Raw genomic sequence first — 14,248 nt, 5'->3', positions numbered from 1 at the left:
GAAATACGACAGATACTATCAAACTCCTCATAAATAAGCTATGAATGTAACCATCTATCAAGTCACTGAACTGCGAGCCATCTCTATGCAATAGTCTGGTTACATTCTGGACATACTGCAAATTGATTACAGGAGTCACACAGAGAAACAGACAGCTATATAGTCTTACATCCATACATAAAACCAATTTACAATCACCAATTAACCTACACACCATGACTGAATTATGACAGAACGCTGTAAACCACGCAAGTACAGGGAAAACATGTAAACATGTAACAGAAAAGCCCAAACCAACATACTGAAACACCATACCACCGGGACAAGAAGATCGGCAGAATTCAGTCATAAGGAACTGCACTCCCCAAATTTTCCAACCACAAGCTAACAGTTAGCATTACACGCATTTCTTTTTATCAGTTTGTTTTCCCCCTCACTCTAAACTGCTGTGTTTTATTTTCTCTATAGTCCACACCCATTTTAACGAGTGAAAAGGGTGTGGACGTTCAGTGATGCAATAATAGAAACATGTGAAATATTAATAGAAAGCAAATTAACTGCAGGGTTTATTTTAGGTAGGTATAACAGCTAAGGTGTAACAGCTACTGGTTCAAAGTACAAAGGAAAAAAGTTTTATCAGTATAAGACACAATAACTAGAATTTTTCCTGGTGTGGTCTTGGAAGCTCATAATTTTGATCATGTGTTTCCTTCCAGAGAGAAAATATTCTTGACCAAAACTAGTGAACCTCCATCTCCTCCTCTAGCTCTCCAAGCCTCGTCTGTGTTTTATGAGCACCTTAGAAGTATCTTTGAATACCCAGTCTCATTCCGTGTGTGTATTATGCTAAGGGCTAACAAAGCCTTGCCTTTACTACCACCCATACATCCATCCCACACTCTTTGCTTCAACCACAGTACGCTTTCCTGAAGAGTAAACAACTGGCAGCTATTTAAAGCTCACAAACGACACACTCGCATCATGGAAAGTCAGAGCAGGCACCTCGGATGTGCCCCAGCCAGCATTCCAGACCTTGTGGTTCCTTTTAGTTGCTGCTTCGCAAGAAGTGAAACATTCCTGCAGTAGGTGGGTACAGATCCAGGACACATGGAGACGAGCTGCAACATATTAACAGTCTGATTCATCTACAGAGAGCACTGTAAGCCTGTGAACTCCCAAAACACATCACAATGGGCTTTAATGACTCTTGTTATGTTTAATCACGCACACAAACTCCAGTAAGATGAGACACCACCTGTAACAATTAGCAGAATCTGTAAATGGCTGCAAAAATTACCTGATCAATAGTTTTTGTCACATTCAAGCAAAAATCGCAAAAATTATAAGTGTCTGTTCTTTCTCCCTCTCCACCTCTTTTTGCAGTGAGGTGCTCTCAAACATTCCAAAAGAGAAATGCCATCCTGGAGTCTCCTACCTCTCAGCTGAGCAGAGATCAGGTACCCAACCTACCCTACCGCTAGACTGAGCGCATCAAAGGGAGTTCATTTCGAATTATGATGTGAATATGTTAAATAACAAAGCAAATAAATAATTATCATGGACCAAATTATTGCTACAAGACCTGAAACACAATGGCACTTTCATTTTTGTAACATGTACTGGTCAATAACATAGAAGTGGAGAGAATCAGTGAACTCTATATTAACGACATCAGAAAAATGTTCGTCAAGAAAGGTTACAACTGCTAAAGCTGCAACTGTTGTGTTGTAGCAATGCTGCACACATAATGTTCACAGGGTTAAAGGGTTCACACAAGGTTTATGTTATCTTGTCTGGTTCTAATTTATTGACCTAAACACACAATTTCTTGTTTTTGTTAAATCCCTATAACCTGGTTTTGGTAGGTTAATTTAGAAACTGCTTATTTACATCATCATCATTATGAAAGTTGTCTGAAGTGCTCTTTGGAGGGGGCCTTTAATATTACAACTACACTAATGAAAACAGTGGTTGGAGACTGCTCCTTTTCCTCTAGTGTTGCCAACTTTTGAACCACTTTAGACGTTGTTGCTTTGGAAATGATTTCTTTGAAGACGTCTCGTTTGAAAAAGGTCTGCAGGTCAGTTTCCATCTTTAAAGGGACTTTTTTGTGTCAAAATGGCAGTAACACAGAGTCAGTGTGCTATCAGTCTTCCACTGAATGAAGCCAAGTTAGCAACTGGATTCAACTGATGCCTGAAAGCATCTGCAGTCAGTCTAAGTTGGACAATGAAAGTTTGGAGACAGGTTACCTGATGGGAGGCAACCTATGAAATCACATCAAAGCAGCAGGTCTCCACAACTACTTGCAATCAGTAAAATAAATAAAAAGAATAATTCAATGCACTCTCTTTTCAACAAACAAAAACCCACCTGCAGAACAAACTTCTGATCAATATATCTCTTTGCAATGCTGGGTTGGAAGTCTGGATTCTCCAAGAAGCGCAGAAGAAACTCATAGACCAGCTGGAATATCAAGAAAAATTCCAATTTAAATAGGAATATGCATTTTGTAGAGGTTGTGACACAAAAGTATTAAATCAGAGAGGTTCGAAACAGAGAGTGAAACACAAGATCCTTACTTGTATGTGAGGCCATGCAGCTTCCAGAGTCGGCTCATCCTCTTCTGGGTCAAAATCCGGATTTTCACTTGGTGGGAGAATCCGGAAAATATTGGTGCAGATCTGCATGGGAAAGGTAGAGATTCATTAACTTAAAAACCAACCAAATGAAAGACGAGGGTTAAACATTTAAGGAGTACATGGAATACAATGCAGCAGAAGAACACAACATTATTCACACATATTCTTTACTTCTAAGCTTCTCACAGTGCGACCTGGATTTTCTGGCTTCTCTCAGCTTTTTATGTCTACAGGTTTTTTTCACGTCTCCATTTTCCCACAAAGTTTTGTTGTGTTGAACCAACGATGCATTTAGTTTCCTGATACTAGCTACCTGTAGCCTTATTCAAAATCTGTTACTATAACTGGCTTTCACTAATGCTAATCCCCACACCCCGCCTTGTTTTTTTTTATTAATTTGTTTTTTCAATCACACATTGTGAAGTAGTGTCAATGAACATCATGTAGTGTGACAAAGTTCTTATTGAGTTTAGGTACAGATAATTTGTCTAAATATCAAACAACTGATGCTACCTGGTGGACCAAAATAAATTATAGGCCACTGCTGTATGGCCTGATTGGAGAGATAAGATCTTAGAGATAAGATCAGGCCAGCTAAAAGAGCAGTAGAGAAAGGCATTCAGGTAGGTTTGTGTAGGTTGTTGGTTGTTTAAAATGATTATTTTTTAACTGAAATATCATGGAATTATTAAATGTAATCCTTAATCTTTAAATATAATTAAAAACCAAGTGAAGGTGCTGGCCAACACAGGGAGCGTCAATGTTTTTGACCACGAAGCCTGTCTCGCTGGTCTGTCCCCAATGCAAGAGATGAAATGAGGGCTCAGCCTCAGAATAACAGTAAAATATTCTTTCACAGGACCAGCGTTGGAAACCTTGTGAGTTTTATTTCCTCTAGATCAATGCTGTGTGTTAAATCTACACTGAAGGTATGTTGTAATTGAATCCCTAATTTTGCCTCTTTTGCAAACTTTGCCCCTTGAACAGACTACCTTGTGAGCTCTACACAGAATGATGCAGAAGTATAAATTAAGCTTTAGTCATCTTGTCTGAACAGTGACTGAATTGGAGCTTTTTTGGGGGGGGGCTTTGCTGTAAAGGAAAAGGTTATGCTTGGTTATAACACAAGAGCAAAAAAGGAAAAAAGAAAAAAGAGATTTGTAGTAAAAATGAAGAAAAAAAGCAACAATTTTATCCTAATTTTTTTTATTTTCATACTTGTACTTCTGCTGCCAATACAGGACAGCACCTGCAAAAAAACGCTGCCAATTCTGCATGAGTTGCAACCCCTTATTAAAATTCTGTAGCAGAGACAATCACCGGTAGACAGGTCACCGTCACCTTGTTATTTTTAGCAAGAGTAAATTTGAGAGTGACACACAGGGCAGCAGGGTGCTGGAAAAGCCAGCATTATGTGATTGGATGCACACTGTCACGCTGAAGTGATAAAGACAACATCAAATTAACTATTGGCAGCTGGAAAATCCAACTGACACTAATGGGAAAGGAAGGCAGGAAAGAAATTTGAAACCAGACAGTAGCCCAAATTCTGACAAGCTCAGTAATCCACTGAAAACTTTCCATCCAAATGCCGTTATTACATTTACACAGCAAGTTGGAACATTACTGATATCTTACTAGAACATATAATTAAGGTCTGTTACACAATGCTATCAACTAACCACATTCTACATGGATTTGATACTACAATCTATGAGCCTCGCTCGGTTTCTGGGACTCTGTTATAGTCCCAGAAGAATAGCATAGATATAGTAGAGTTACAGCACTTTGATTGGTTGTGATTCCCAAACACAAAACTGCAATTATGCTTACACAAGTTTTCCATTTTATACCTCAAGAGGAATGAAGAGTTGTAATTATATAGTAATTAATGATCTACAGATTGCCAAAATCTGGACTGATACTGACATTTAAAAAGAATTAAAATTCTAATGCTAATTTTTTACAGTGCACTTCTTCCTTATAACAACTATATCCGACCTTTTTTTAAGTCTTTTTGGCTTTTATAATTTTGCCACCACAAAATTAATGTGACCTTACACATAGGCATTGACTCCTGACCGATATCAGGTCCATCCAAAGCAGCAGTTCTGCACAAGTTTCTTAAACTAAGATGTGCAAGATGATCCCACCCTGCTTCAATAATGTTGAGGTCCGGGCTCTGGGGAGGCCAAACCATGACTCATAGGGCTCCACTGTGTTTTTCTATCCAGGTATGCTTTTACTGCATTGGCAGTGTGTTTGGGATCACTGTAATGCCGAGAAATGAAGCCACTGCCAACCAGATGCTTCCCAGATGGTACTGCATGTTGTATCACAGTGACCTCCTTAGTATATTATTGATTATGATTTATTTGGACTCAAGTTTCAACTAACCACTACATAAGACCAGTTTCTCCTGATTTTCAGGCCAGTTCTTGTGCAAATTGAGATACGTCAGCCTTTTGCTCTTCATCTGTGGTAGATAATTTTTGGGCCTGCCACTTCTTTTGTCCTGTACTTGTCCATTCCCCCAAAAAGATTTAAAAGGAAAACCTGCTCACCATGCCTCTATCTGTCAAGTTTTCTGCCTGATAAACTGCGTCATCTTTGCCATTTATCATTGATTCCACCAAATAAATGGCCTGTCATGAAAACAAAATTTGTTTTTGTGCTGGTAACAAAGTGCCTAAATATATCATTTAAATCTGGTTCTTTGCCAAATTGTCTGTTGTGTGCAGTTTTTCCTTGAGTTAAGTGCCCTTTTTATGCTTGAATGATTTATAGTTAAGTGCTTTAAAAAAAACAAAAAACATTCCTCTGAAAATGGTCAGGTACAAGGACTGAAAGTGAGTGAATGTCCAAAATAAAAAACTAAAAAGAAAGAAACCCTAGGGTCCTTGGAAGCAAAATACAAAGAAGAGAGGGTTTTTTAAAGCACATAGGAAAAAAGTGTTAAATATGTGTAGCAGAGATGTACATTTTCTGTGGTTATATGCTGTTGTGATTCTTGTGAATGCAGACTTTTCTTGTGATCCCCTGAGGAAAGTTATAAAGCAGGAATGCTGAGATGGACAAAATTAACAGTTCTCTCAGAGTGAAATGATTGCTGCCAAAATTTCCATCTCTGTCACTGTTAAAAATCTCACTGGATGTATGTTTTGTAGGTCAGCGTCTTTGTGGAAAAACGTTCACTTTTCATTTCGTGCGTGTGAAGCTCCCTTCCATGACTTGCTCAGCTGTCTCAGGGTTGCCTTTGGTTTTAAAGCCCCTTAAAACGTTTCTAAATAAAATCACAATGCACATGACTAGATTATAGTCTAAAGCTTCAAGCACATGCCCCAAGAACATGAACAAATGATGATTGCTCTTGCAACAGTACAATCTCTTTCACTTCGATTAATAGCCAAAATGTATACTTTGTATTCTCCATGGAGCAACAGCCTGAAAGCAATCTAAATTACTCAACTCGGACAAGCAAACAAAACTCTGGACAGCCAGCAAATTCTCCACCCCACTTCTAAGAGATGAAATATTGGTGTTTATTTGTCAGAAATTTTGTAGCCTAAGACAGTGGCTCCAATACCTATCAGATTACATGTGTCCTGTTTGGTGAAGGGGTATAGGAACAACACTTTTTAAAACAGATTTTACCGAACCTACTTTACGATAAAGAAAGGGCTTAAAAAATGCTGAACATCTTTTATATTGGATTAATGCCGATTTAATTTATGCAGGTTTTTACAGGATTTGTGTCGGCTGAAGCTCTGGCCAAGTCTCTCTGACCTTATACGGAGTTGGTGGGAGTGTCCACTGAGCATGGTAACCTTCAATAACAATGCTTAGGTTACTGTGACATCCAGATGATCCAGCTTTGATTTCATTACTATTTTAGTCTAATTTCACTATTAGCTGAAAGGAATGTATGACGTTCAATCCGGTGATGCCACAGCCCATCCCCTTCAAGGATGAATGAGCCCTTCAGCTCGCCACTGTTCCTGTACTGTGCTGGTATTTGCCTGTGTGTCCTTCCTGTTTCATTAAAAGAAGTCTGATAGTGTTGTGTAGCTGCTTCTGTGCAGATGAAAACACCACCTGGCAATTGAAACTCCTTTACATCAAGCATCTTGTGCATTCTTTAGCCAAATACTGACAAACGATAGGTAGCCTGAAAATGTTATACTTCCTCAGTTGGAGATTCAGGTTGATTGTTCTTAGGAACAGTACGAAACAAAAGCATTCAATATCTGCCAGACCCAAAGTATCCAGTGTATTTTGGTTTCTAAGCCAAACAGAAAAAAAAGATTATGTTTCCCTGTTCACTGACTCATAATATGGCCTCTAAAATATCAGAAAATAGGGAAAGATGTCCATCACTTGCTCCAAGAGGTAACATGGAAAACCACATTTGGGTTCATTTGCACAGGAACCAGAAATACTAAAATTTAATATACTGGACCTAGCAAGTTTAAGCAAACCCTAGAAAATCTAGGTAATCTGTTTTTAAACCATCTGGGTAAAGAATAACTTTCTGTTCAACAACTAGAAGTTAAAGAACGGATAGAATATCTACATTAAGTGATGACAGTTGAACTCTTCTTCCGGGTCCTAACTACTCTGGTTTATTAAGGCTATTGTGTTTTTAACATGTTTTAATGCTTTGTCTCTTGTTCTATTTAATCTGAACAAGCCCCTAAAAAAAGGGGAATGATCACCGTCGGCCTCTCTCGGTTTTTATTACCACTATTCATTTTAAAGCTCAGTTTTTAAAACCTTACGATGTAACTGCAGCCCATGCAGCAGTATGTTAATGGCAAACCTTATATTGTGGATGGATTTTCTCAGTTCTTTTCCTGATTGTTGTTTGGGCCGTTTACAGCATCCTGCACTGCAGTTATTTTTTTGTCTTCATTTATGTCGGAAGATAAAGCAGAGCAGTACATTTGAATTTTTTCAGAAATCTCTCAGTCAGAACATGGTATATTATGTTTGGGTGGAAACTAGTGAGACAACTTCCTGCTAACTTCTAACTCTGTTAAATTTCATAAATTCTGTTTTTGTGGATGCCTGGATGTTAAACTTAACCGTTACACCTGGTAGAGCAGCAATGCTGATCATTTTATTAAAGATGAAAGAATTTAGACAGTTTTTAACTCTCAGTGATGCTGCAGTGTTCGTTTGACTTTGGGACCCGAAGAGGAGTTTGGACCCGGAAACGGCCAAGGATGTCAGACTTAAAGACTAGATAAGGAAGAGACTCATTCAGATGGTGGCTTATTGTCACGTCTCCAACCACCTCCTTGCAACGAGCCAATTGGCTTCATTGTCTTTGCTGCTCCACTTCTGCACACATAAAGACCACTAAAACACTTCTCCAAATATAAATAAATAAATAAACATTCAAAGCTGAGCTGTTCACAGCCAATAGCAAAGACATAAAACTCAGTGATTCTATAGTGACTCCAAATTATTAAACATGGAGAGGTACCCACGGTTGATCCTCAGTGTAAATACAGCAGCATCCAAAAGTAGCTTTAAATACATACAGTACTACATGCATTTCCATCCATTAAAAGTCAACACTAAAACCCAATTTTAGCCCTCACTGTTTGAATCGAGCCAATACTACCGACTTGTTAGCAGAACTATGACGAACTGACAAAACGCGACGTTATCCTGAAAGACGCTGTGTTATTTAGTGAAATTCACAAAAGAACACAATAATGGTGGATTAATCTGTAAGAGGAAAACTACAACAACAACAACATATCGCCACCTACTCAGGTTTTTCCAGCAATGCTAGAACACAGTACAGGCACATCACATAACCTTATATTTATACCTTCTGCATGATAATTACATGCAACGCAACACATCCAGGTGAGCAATTAACTTTCCCAAGGGGGCACAATTAGGGCCTAACTGTAACAGCTACTCTTCTCAGTAGCAGTTTAATATTGACCAGAATTGAGTTCTGCTTATAGATGTGACCCTCCACAATAGTCCCTTTTTCTCATGTGGCCTCTTGGGAAAATTAATTTCCACTTATTAAGTACATAAAGATTTACAGCTTCAGGTCTGACCAGATCCGAGGATGCATCACTTGTTTTTAGGTAACTTTCAAGATGCCTGTAAAATATATTATCCTATAGTAGGGTTTCTGCCAGTGTAAATTATAAGGTCCCACTGGACTCTCAAACATGACTTTGATATATTTGCATAATTTAGAAAAAAAATGTTACAACCTTCAAGTCAGCAGATCTATCTTGTTGCTGTTCACATGTAATGTATGTTTGTTTTTTTTATTTAAACATTCAAAAAAGGTAGAAAAAAATAATAAAGTTAAAAAACATTTAAGGGACCCAGAAAATATGATATGGCTTAATACCATTGTGTCTACTCAGCTGAAATCTGTCCACTTATGTCTACTTTAATGAGATTAAATATGACTTAGTGCTCAGACATCTAAATTCATTTTACAATCTCTTCATTTTGAAGGATGAAACTTGTGCATCTGACTTCATCGGTCCTCAAGCAGAAACCCTGATCTGTAGACTATGCCAAAGTTGATAAGATAGATAAATGACCTCTATTAACTTTTATTTTTCTTGGTTGGAGACAGATCATTGACTGAGCTGAAATCAGATGACAGCCAAATGCCCACAACATTCAAGAGTAATGAACAAGAAATAATCTGAACCACTGGTAGTAAGGCATTTAACATCTCAGAAGAGCCGTAACTTCATTGGCTATTCTTTGTCCTACACTTACTGATTCACACCGTCTATGTAACATATTTCACCACGCAAGCAGCAGGCATGCTTATTTAATTCCCCAAGTCACCACACAATATTGAAAAATAACTACAGTTGGACAAAACAAGACAAAATACTGTAGGAGGATGGCAAATATGGGAGGCGAGTGAGAAATTTTCACGCAGGGGAAAATGAAGCGTGTGAAAGTGACGTAGGAGGATTCAAAAAGAGCTGTTCTTAAGTGACGGTGCGGCAGCTGAAACCAGCGTAGGCTCGCTGATGATGGGAAGCTGGGTCAGTCTTAGGGTGAGCGCAGTAGCAACCAACACCTAGCAACACACAGGATGAGAGAGGGGGAGGAAGATGTGGGAAAAGTGCAAGCACTGAATGCCGTGAATGAAAAATGTAGGAGTTAAAGGGAATAAAAGGGGAGTTATCTCATTTTCAGCTAAACCTGCAGTCTTTCCATACGACAAACTAATCAAAACTGTCTGACAGAGGTGAAGTAACACTAATTATAGAGCTGTCAGAAAAGGCTAAAACCACCTTTCACTCAGATGAGAAATCTTCCTGTTTGTACTCCTGTGATCAAAGCAGTCCTCTCTGCAGCAGAATCACTGCCATCACTTTACTCACCTCTTCATTATCATGTGATGCCAAGCATGGAGTATCCAGGAGAGCTATTATCAAACCAGCTTTCTGATAGTGCCGCTGCTATTTGTCTAACCTCTTTCAGAAGCCTGTCTGTACAGACAGCTCTGAACTAGGCTTACCCTTTAAGCTCAACCCATGTTTCTCTATTATAAGCAGCACTGACAAATGAGATTATAAAGAAATGACAATGCCAGGAGTGTTTAAAGTAACAAACCTGATAACCGGCTGGTGGGGAAACTACCATGGCAGAGATCCGACCTTGAAAGAAAGCATCCCCCTTTTGTAAGAATTTGTCCAATTCAAGGTTACAGTGTCATAGTCCTACACTGGCTTGTTTGCTTTTTTATTTATTTACGACATTTTCTGGCCCCTCAACTCTTCCCGAGTCCTAGAGGAGCTGAGCAGAGGTTTGTTCACCTTCTGGGTGGAGCCCGGACTTCCACACTGCAGCCTGACCACCTGTTACTTATCACCCTCATTAATAGCCTGCATTTATGGACCAGTTTGTGCACCCAGTCTCTGCCAGATTGTCTGTCTCCTTAGTCTGGTAATCACGCTCACCTATGTTACTCTTGCAAACTTGTCGATTCCCTGCGCTAACTCCTTTGTCTCCCTGCTTCCATAGGCGAAGTGTGGACTATTTACCAGAATCAGCTACCCATTTTGGTCGAGCTGGTCCACTTCTCACTTCTGCAAACCGCCTTTAGCAGGTTCACCTTCTCAACTCACCTGCCTGCTCACCCTCCGATGTTCTCTGCTCTTGCGGAAAAACAAACTAGTGGCCTCTCCCTCAGGATTTCTCCTTCAGCTTTTTAACGCTTCTTTTCCACTAGCACCTACTTGTCTCAAATTAACTCAACTCTACTTGTTTTTTTAGGGTTCTTCATTAGATGGTAGTACCTGGTACATTTTTGTTGCCTATTCGGCCAGGGTTCCAAGGAAGCTGAGTCAAGCTGAAAATGTTATGTCAACAGACTGCATACCACTGATTTGGCCAGCGAATGACCTCACTGGATGAGTCATGGGAGCAACTTCTCTACAAGAATCAAACCCGCCACATTTGAAACTCGGCATAAATGATTATCTAGTACTATAAATAAATAATTATCTATTCCTATTTTCACTTTCTACTATAGAAGTATCTACTGAACAATTGTCTAGGCCATGAGTTAACTACTTCTGTAATTTTCCACATTTGTCATGTGGGAAAAAATGGCATATTGCTGAAACTCAACTTCTTTTTCTCACAGTAAGACTTGTCAGGGATTAAATGCATATTTTAAATGTGTCATTACACTGATAAAAAGCAGAGTTAGACTGGTCTGGCCCAGTTAAAATCAAAGTGGGCTGTATGCCTCAATGTCCTACATTGTTTTGTTGTGTTGCATACAAATGAGGTCATGGGACTTTTGGACAGCCTTGCTATAACAACCCCACCGACAATGTAGTGGTACTCAACTGAAATGAAAAACGACGGAAGCTGAGTAGAGTTAAGTTGAGGTGAGTTCAGGTAACCTGAACCCTCCGGACTCGCACTGAATACACCTTGTGAAAAATCATGGGAAATAACTCCTCGAGTCTCCCAGAATACTGGCTCTCTCCTCCCTCATGGTCTGCCCCAATCACCCAGAGACATCTTAAAGTCATCTCTCATTTACTTTGTGCATTAAGGACTTTTAAACCTATTAATACGCTACATACAGCTGGGCGCAGCTGTCACTGATTGATTGGTGTCTTACTAACCATGTTTCTACAAACTAAAACGCTAAACAAATTGCATCAGCGTTGACATTTACTGCTATGAAACGGTCATCACTACATTTTGATTTGAGTTTTTTTTTTTTCTTTTAAATTGCTCCGCCCGCTTTTCATTCAAACACTATTCACACATCATGATTGAAAAAGTGCAAAAGCGTATTTCGCACACATCAGATAAAAGCATATTTTACTGAGCAGGAAAATAAATAATAACTTGTGCATAAATTTTAAATTAACCACAACAGCTATTGCTTTTTAATGGCTTAATATGATTTACTATGATGACTCTAGGAGTGAAATTATAACAGATTTTTTTGTTTTGTTTTTATTACTTTGAATTAATATGACGCAATCTCTCATGCCACGCTGAGGCAGACCGCAAAATAACCATCTAAAAAGCTTTTATTTACCACGAGAGTGTGAATATATGCCATGTGTGCATGCATATGCGTTTAGCTAGTCAACTCTGTGCCCTCCCTACAGGCATGGAGCAACACGGAGGCAAGACAGGTGGTGCAAAGATGGTGTTAAGCAAGTAGATCACAACTTGCCATTACTGTGAGAGCATTAAAAGCTTAACCACAAAAATCTGAAAGTCAGCGTAATATTTCACTTTTCATGGTGTGGATGCTTGAAGTTTGTGTGCTGGTGATGTAATTACAGCTAAAATTGACCAAAGCAATCAGTGTGTAAGGGAAAAGATCCTGAACCCTGAAGACATATTAGCATTGGCATATGCATTATTTAGTATTTGCAGATGTACAGTTGTAAACAAGTTTTGCTTTTTTGTTTCTTTTCCTGTTTTACTTTCAAAAATAGAACAGAACATAAACTCTATATGTTTAAAGACACATTGGGGTTTGGCAATGCATTTCATATTTCTATCAACTGAATTATGATGACAAGAAAGAAAGACACCAAAGGAAAAAGAAAATATGAAAAAGAAAAGAAATGGGTCACCCAGACAGAACCAGGTCACTACACCCCAGCCACCGGAAACCTATGTCTATATTATTGTTCAAGATCACTTCCCCCTCACTCAGGTTGTGTAAAACCCTTACCCTACAAATACATCTCATGGTGGTCTCCAGTGCACTGTCAGATGCTTTATGATTAATTTTTGCTATAACAGTCTTGTCTATTTGCAGAAGTATCTGCCCAAAACTTGGTCCTGTGCAGTACTCCAAAACAGCAACTGCAGCATCCTTGACGTGGAGGATGTTGTAAGTTGTCAAATGTCGGAACATAGGAAGGAGCAACAGTGGAGTTTACCAGGAATGAGAGACCCAAAAAAGCCAACCAAAAAAACAAAAAACAAAACAATACAGTATGAGTAGTACTGACAATGGCTGCAGTGGACATTTTTCAGTGTTTTTAATCACCATTTCACTTCAGTTCTTTGTAAGTAAAATTTTATTTATATAGCACATTTCTAGATAAAAGATCACAAAGTGCTTCAACAAGGTATAAAACAAAAACAGTCCAAAGTTAACAAAATGCAATTCTAAAAAGATGTGTTTTTAGCTGTTTTTTAAAAGTAATCAATGAGTCTGCTGATCTTAAGTTCTGAGGAAGAGAGTTCCACAGTCTGGCGGCCACAGTGGCAAAAGCTCTATCACCCTTGGTTTTCAGCCTAGTATGCTGAATAACAAGTATGTGTGTTATAATGCCACTCTACTCTGTGGCAAGATGACGGACCAACAACAGCACAAAGAGGAGTGGCCCACAGACCGGCTGTACTTCTGACACAACCTCCATCTGACAACAGACACTCTCTGCAGGTAGACAGGCAGTCCATAGCTGCCCATGGACTGCCAATGGACTTCCCACGTGCTACTACCGCTAAACCATAATCTCCCCATTAACTGGGTAATTGCACTGTTAAAAACACCTTAAGAGTTACAAATCTCACATAAATCAAACCCTAAATCAGTAGCTTAAAGCATGACATGAACTGCTGCCCACATTAGTAAGTAGACTCCTCGACTCAGCTGTGCCTGTGCTCGCTGGTATCCATCATGATGATCTGCAGTGTGGAGTGAATCACTGCAGCAGTGACTGTTGTGTTTCTAAATGCTGCACATGACTCATTACTGTACTGTGGGAGGAAATCGGGCTGCTCAGGCCACCGGCTGCAACCACAAGTCTATACCATGATAAAACATAGTATGCCCAGGTCACTATTCTGAAACCTACTTCTGCAACAGACAATATGTCAATTAATCACTAGACTCAGCTGTCTACCAAGTTGTGCTAAACTCTGACTTCTCATATCCATACGCCACTTATTGATGTAATTTTAAGGTAACATTATTATTTTTGAGTCATATGATATTTTAAGTATTACTCTCTTATCTTTGTATGCCCCCCCCACAACGCAAGTGATTTCTTTCCCACAATCCTTTAAGACATAACAGTTTTTCAAAGAACATCTGATAA

The 14,248-nt window shown here is 39.0% G+C and overlaps 1 protein-coding gene across 1 annotated transcript in view; it reads right to left on the bottom strand.

The window, feature by feature from the left end:
• Positions 1–14,248, bottom strand: part of ppp2r5a (protein phosphatase 2, regulatory subunit B', alpha isoform) — a 58,314-nt gene that overhangs the window by 17,576 nt on the left and 26,490 nt on the right. Inside the window, exons 4-5 of the mRNA XM_019346094.2 lie at positions 2,583–2,684; positions 2,374–2,466 (exon numbers count right to left, since the gene is read on the bottom strand). Of these exons, the coding sequence (XP_019201639.1) occupies positions 2,374–2,466; positions 2,583–2,684 (195 nt within the window). The remainder of the gene's footprint in view (positions 1–2,373; positions 2,467–2,582; positions 2,685–14,248) is intronic.

Source organism: Oreochromis niloticus, linkage group LG15 (assembly GCF_001858045.2).
Source record: "Oreochromis niloticus isolate F11D_XX linkage group LG15, O_niloticus_UMD_NMBU, whole genome shotgun sequence".
NCBI classification, from domain to species: Eukaryota; Metazoa; Chordata; class Actinopteri; order Cichliformes; family Cichlidae; genus Oreochromis; species Oreochromis niloticus.
This window is presented reverse-complemented; position numbering and strand designations above follow the sequence as displayed.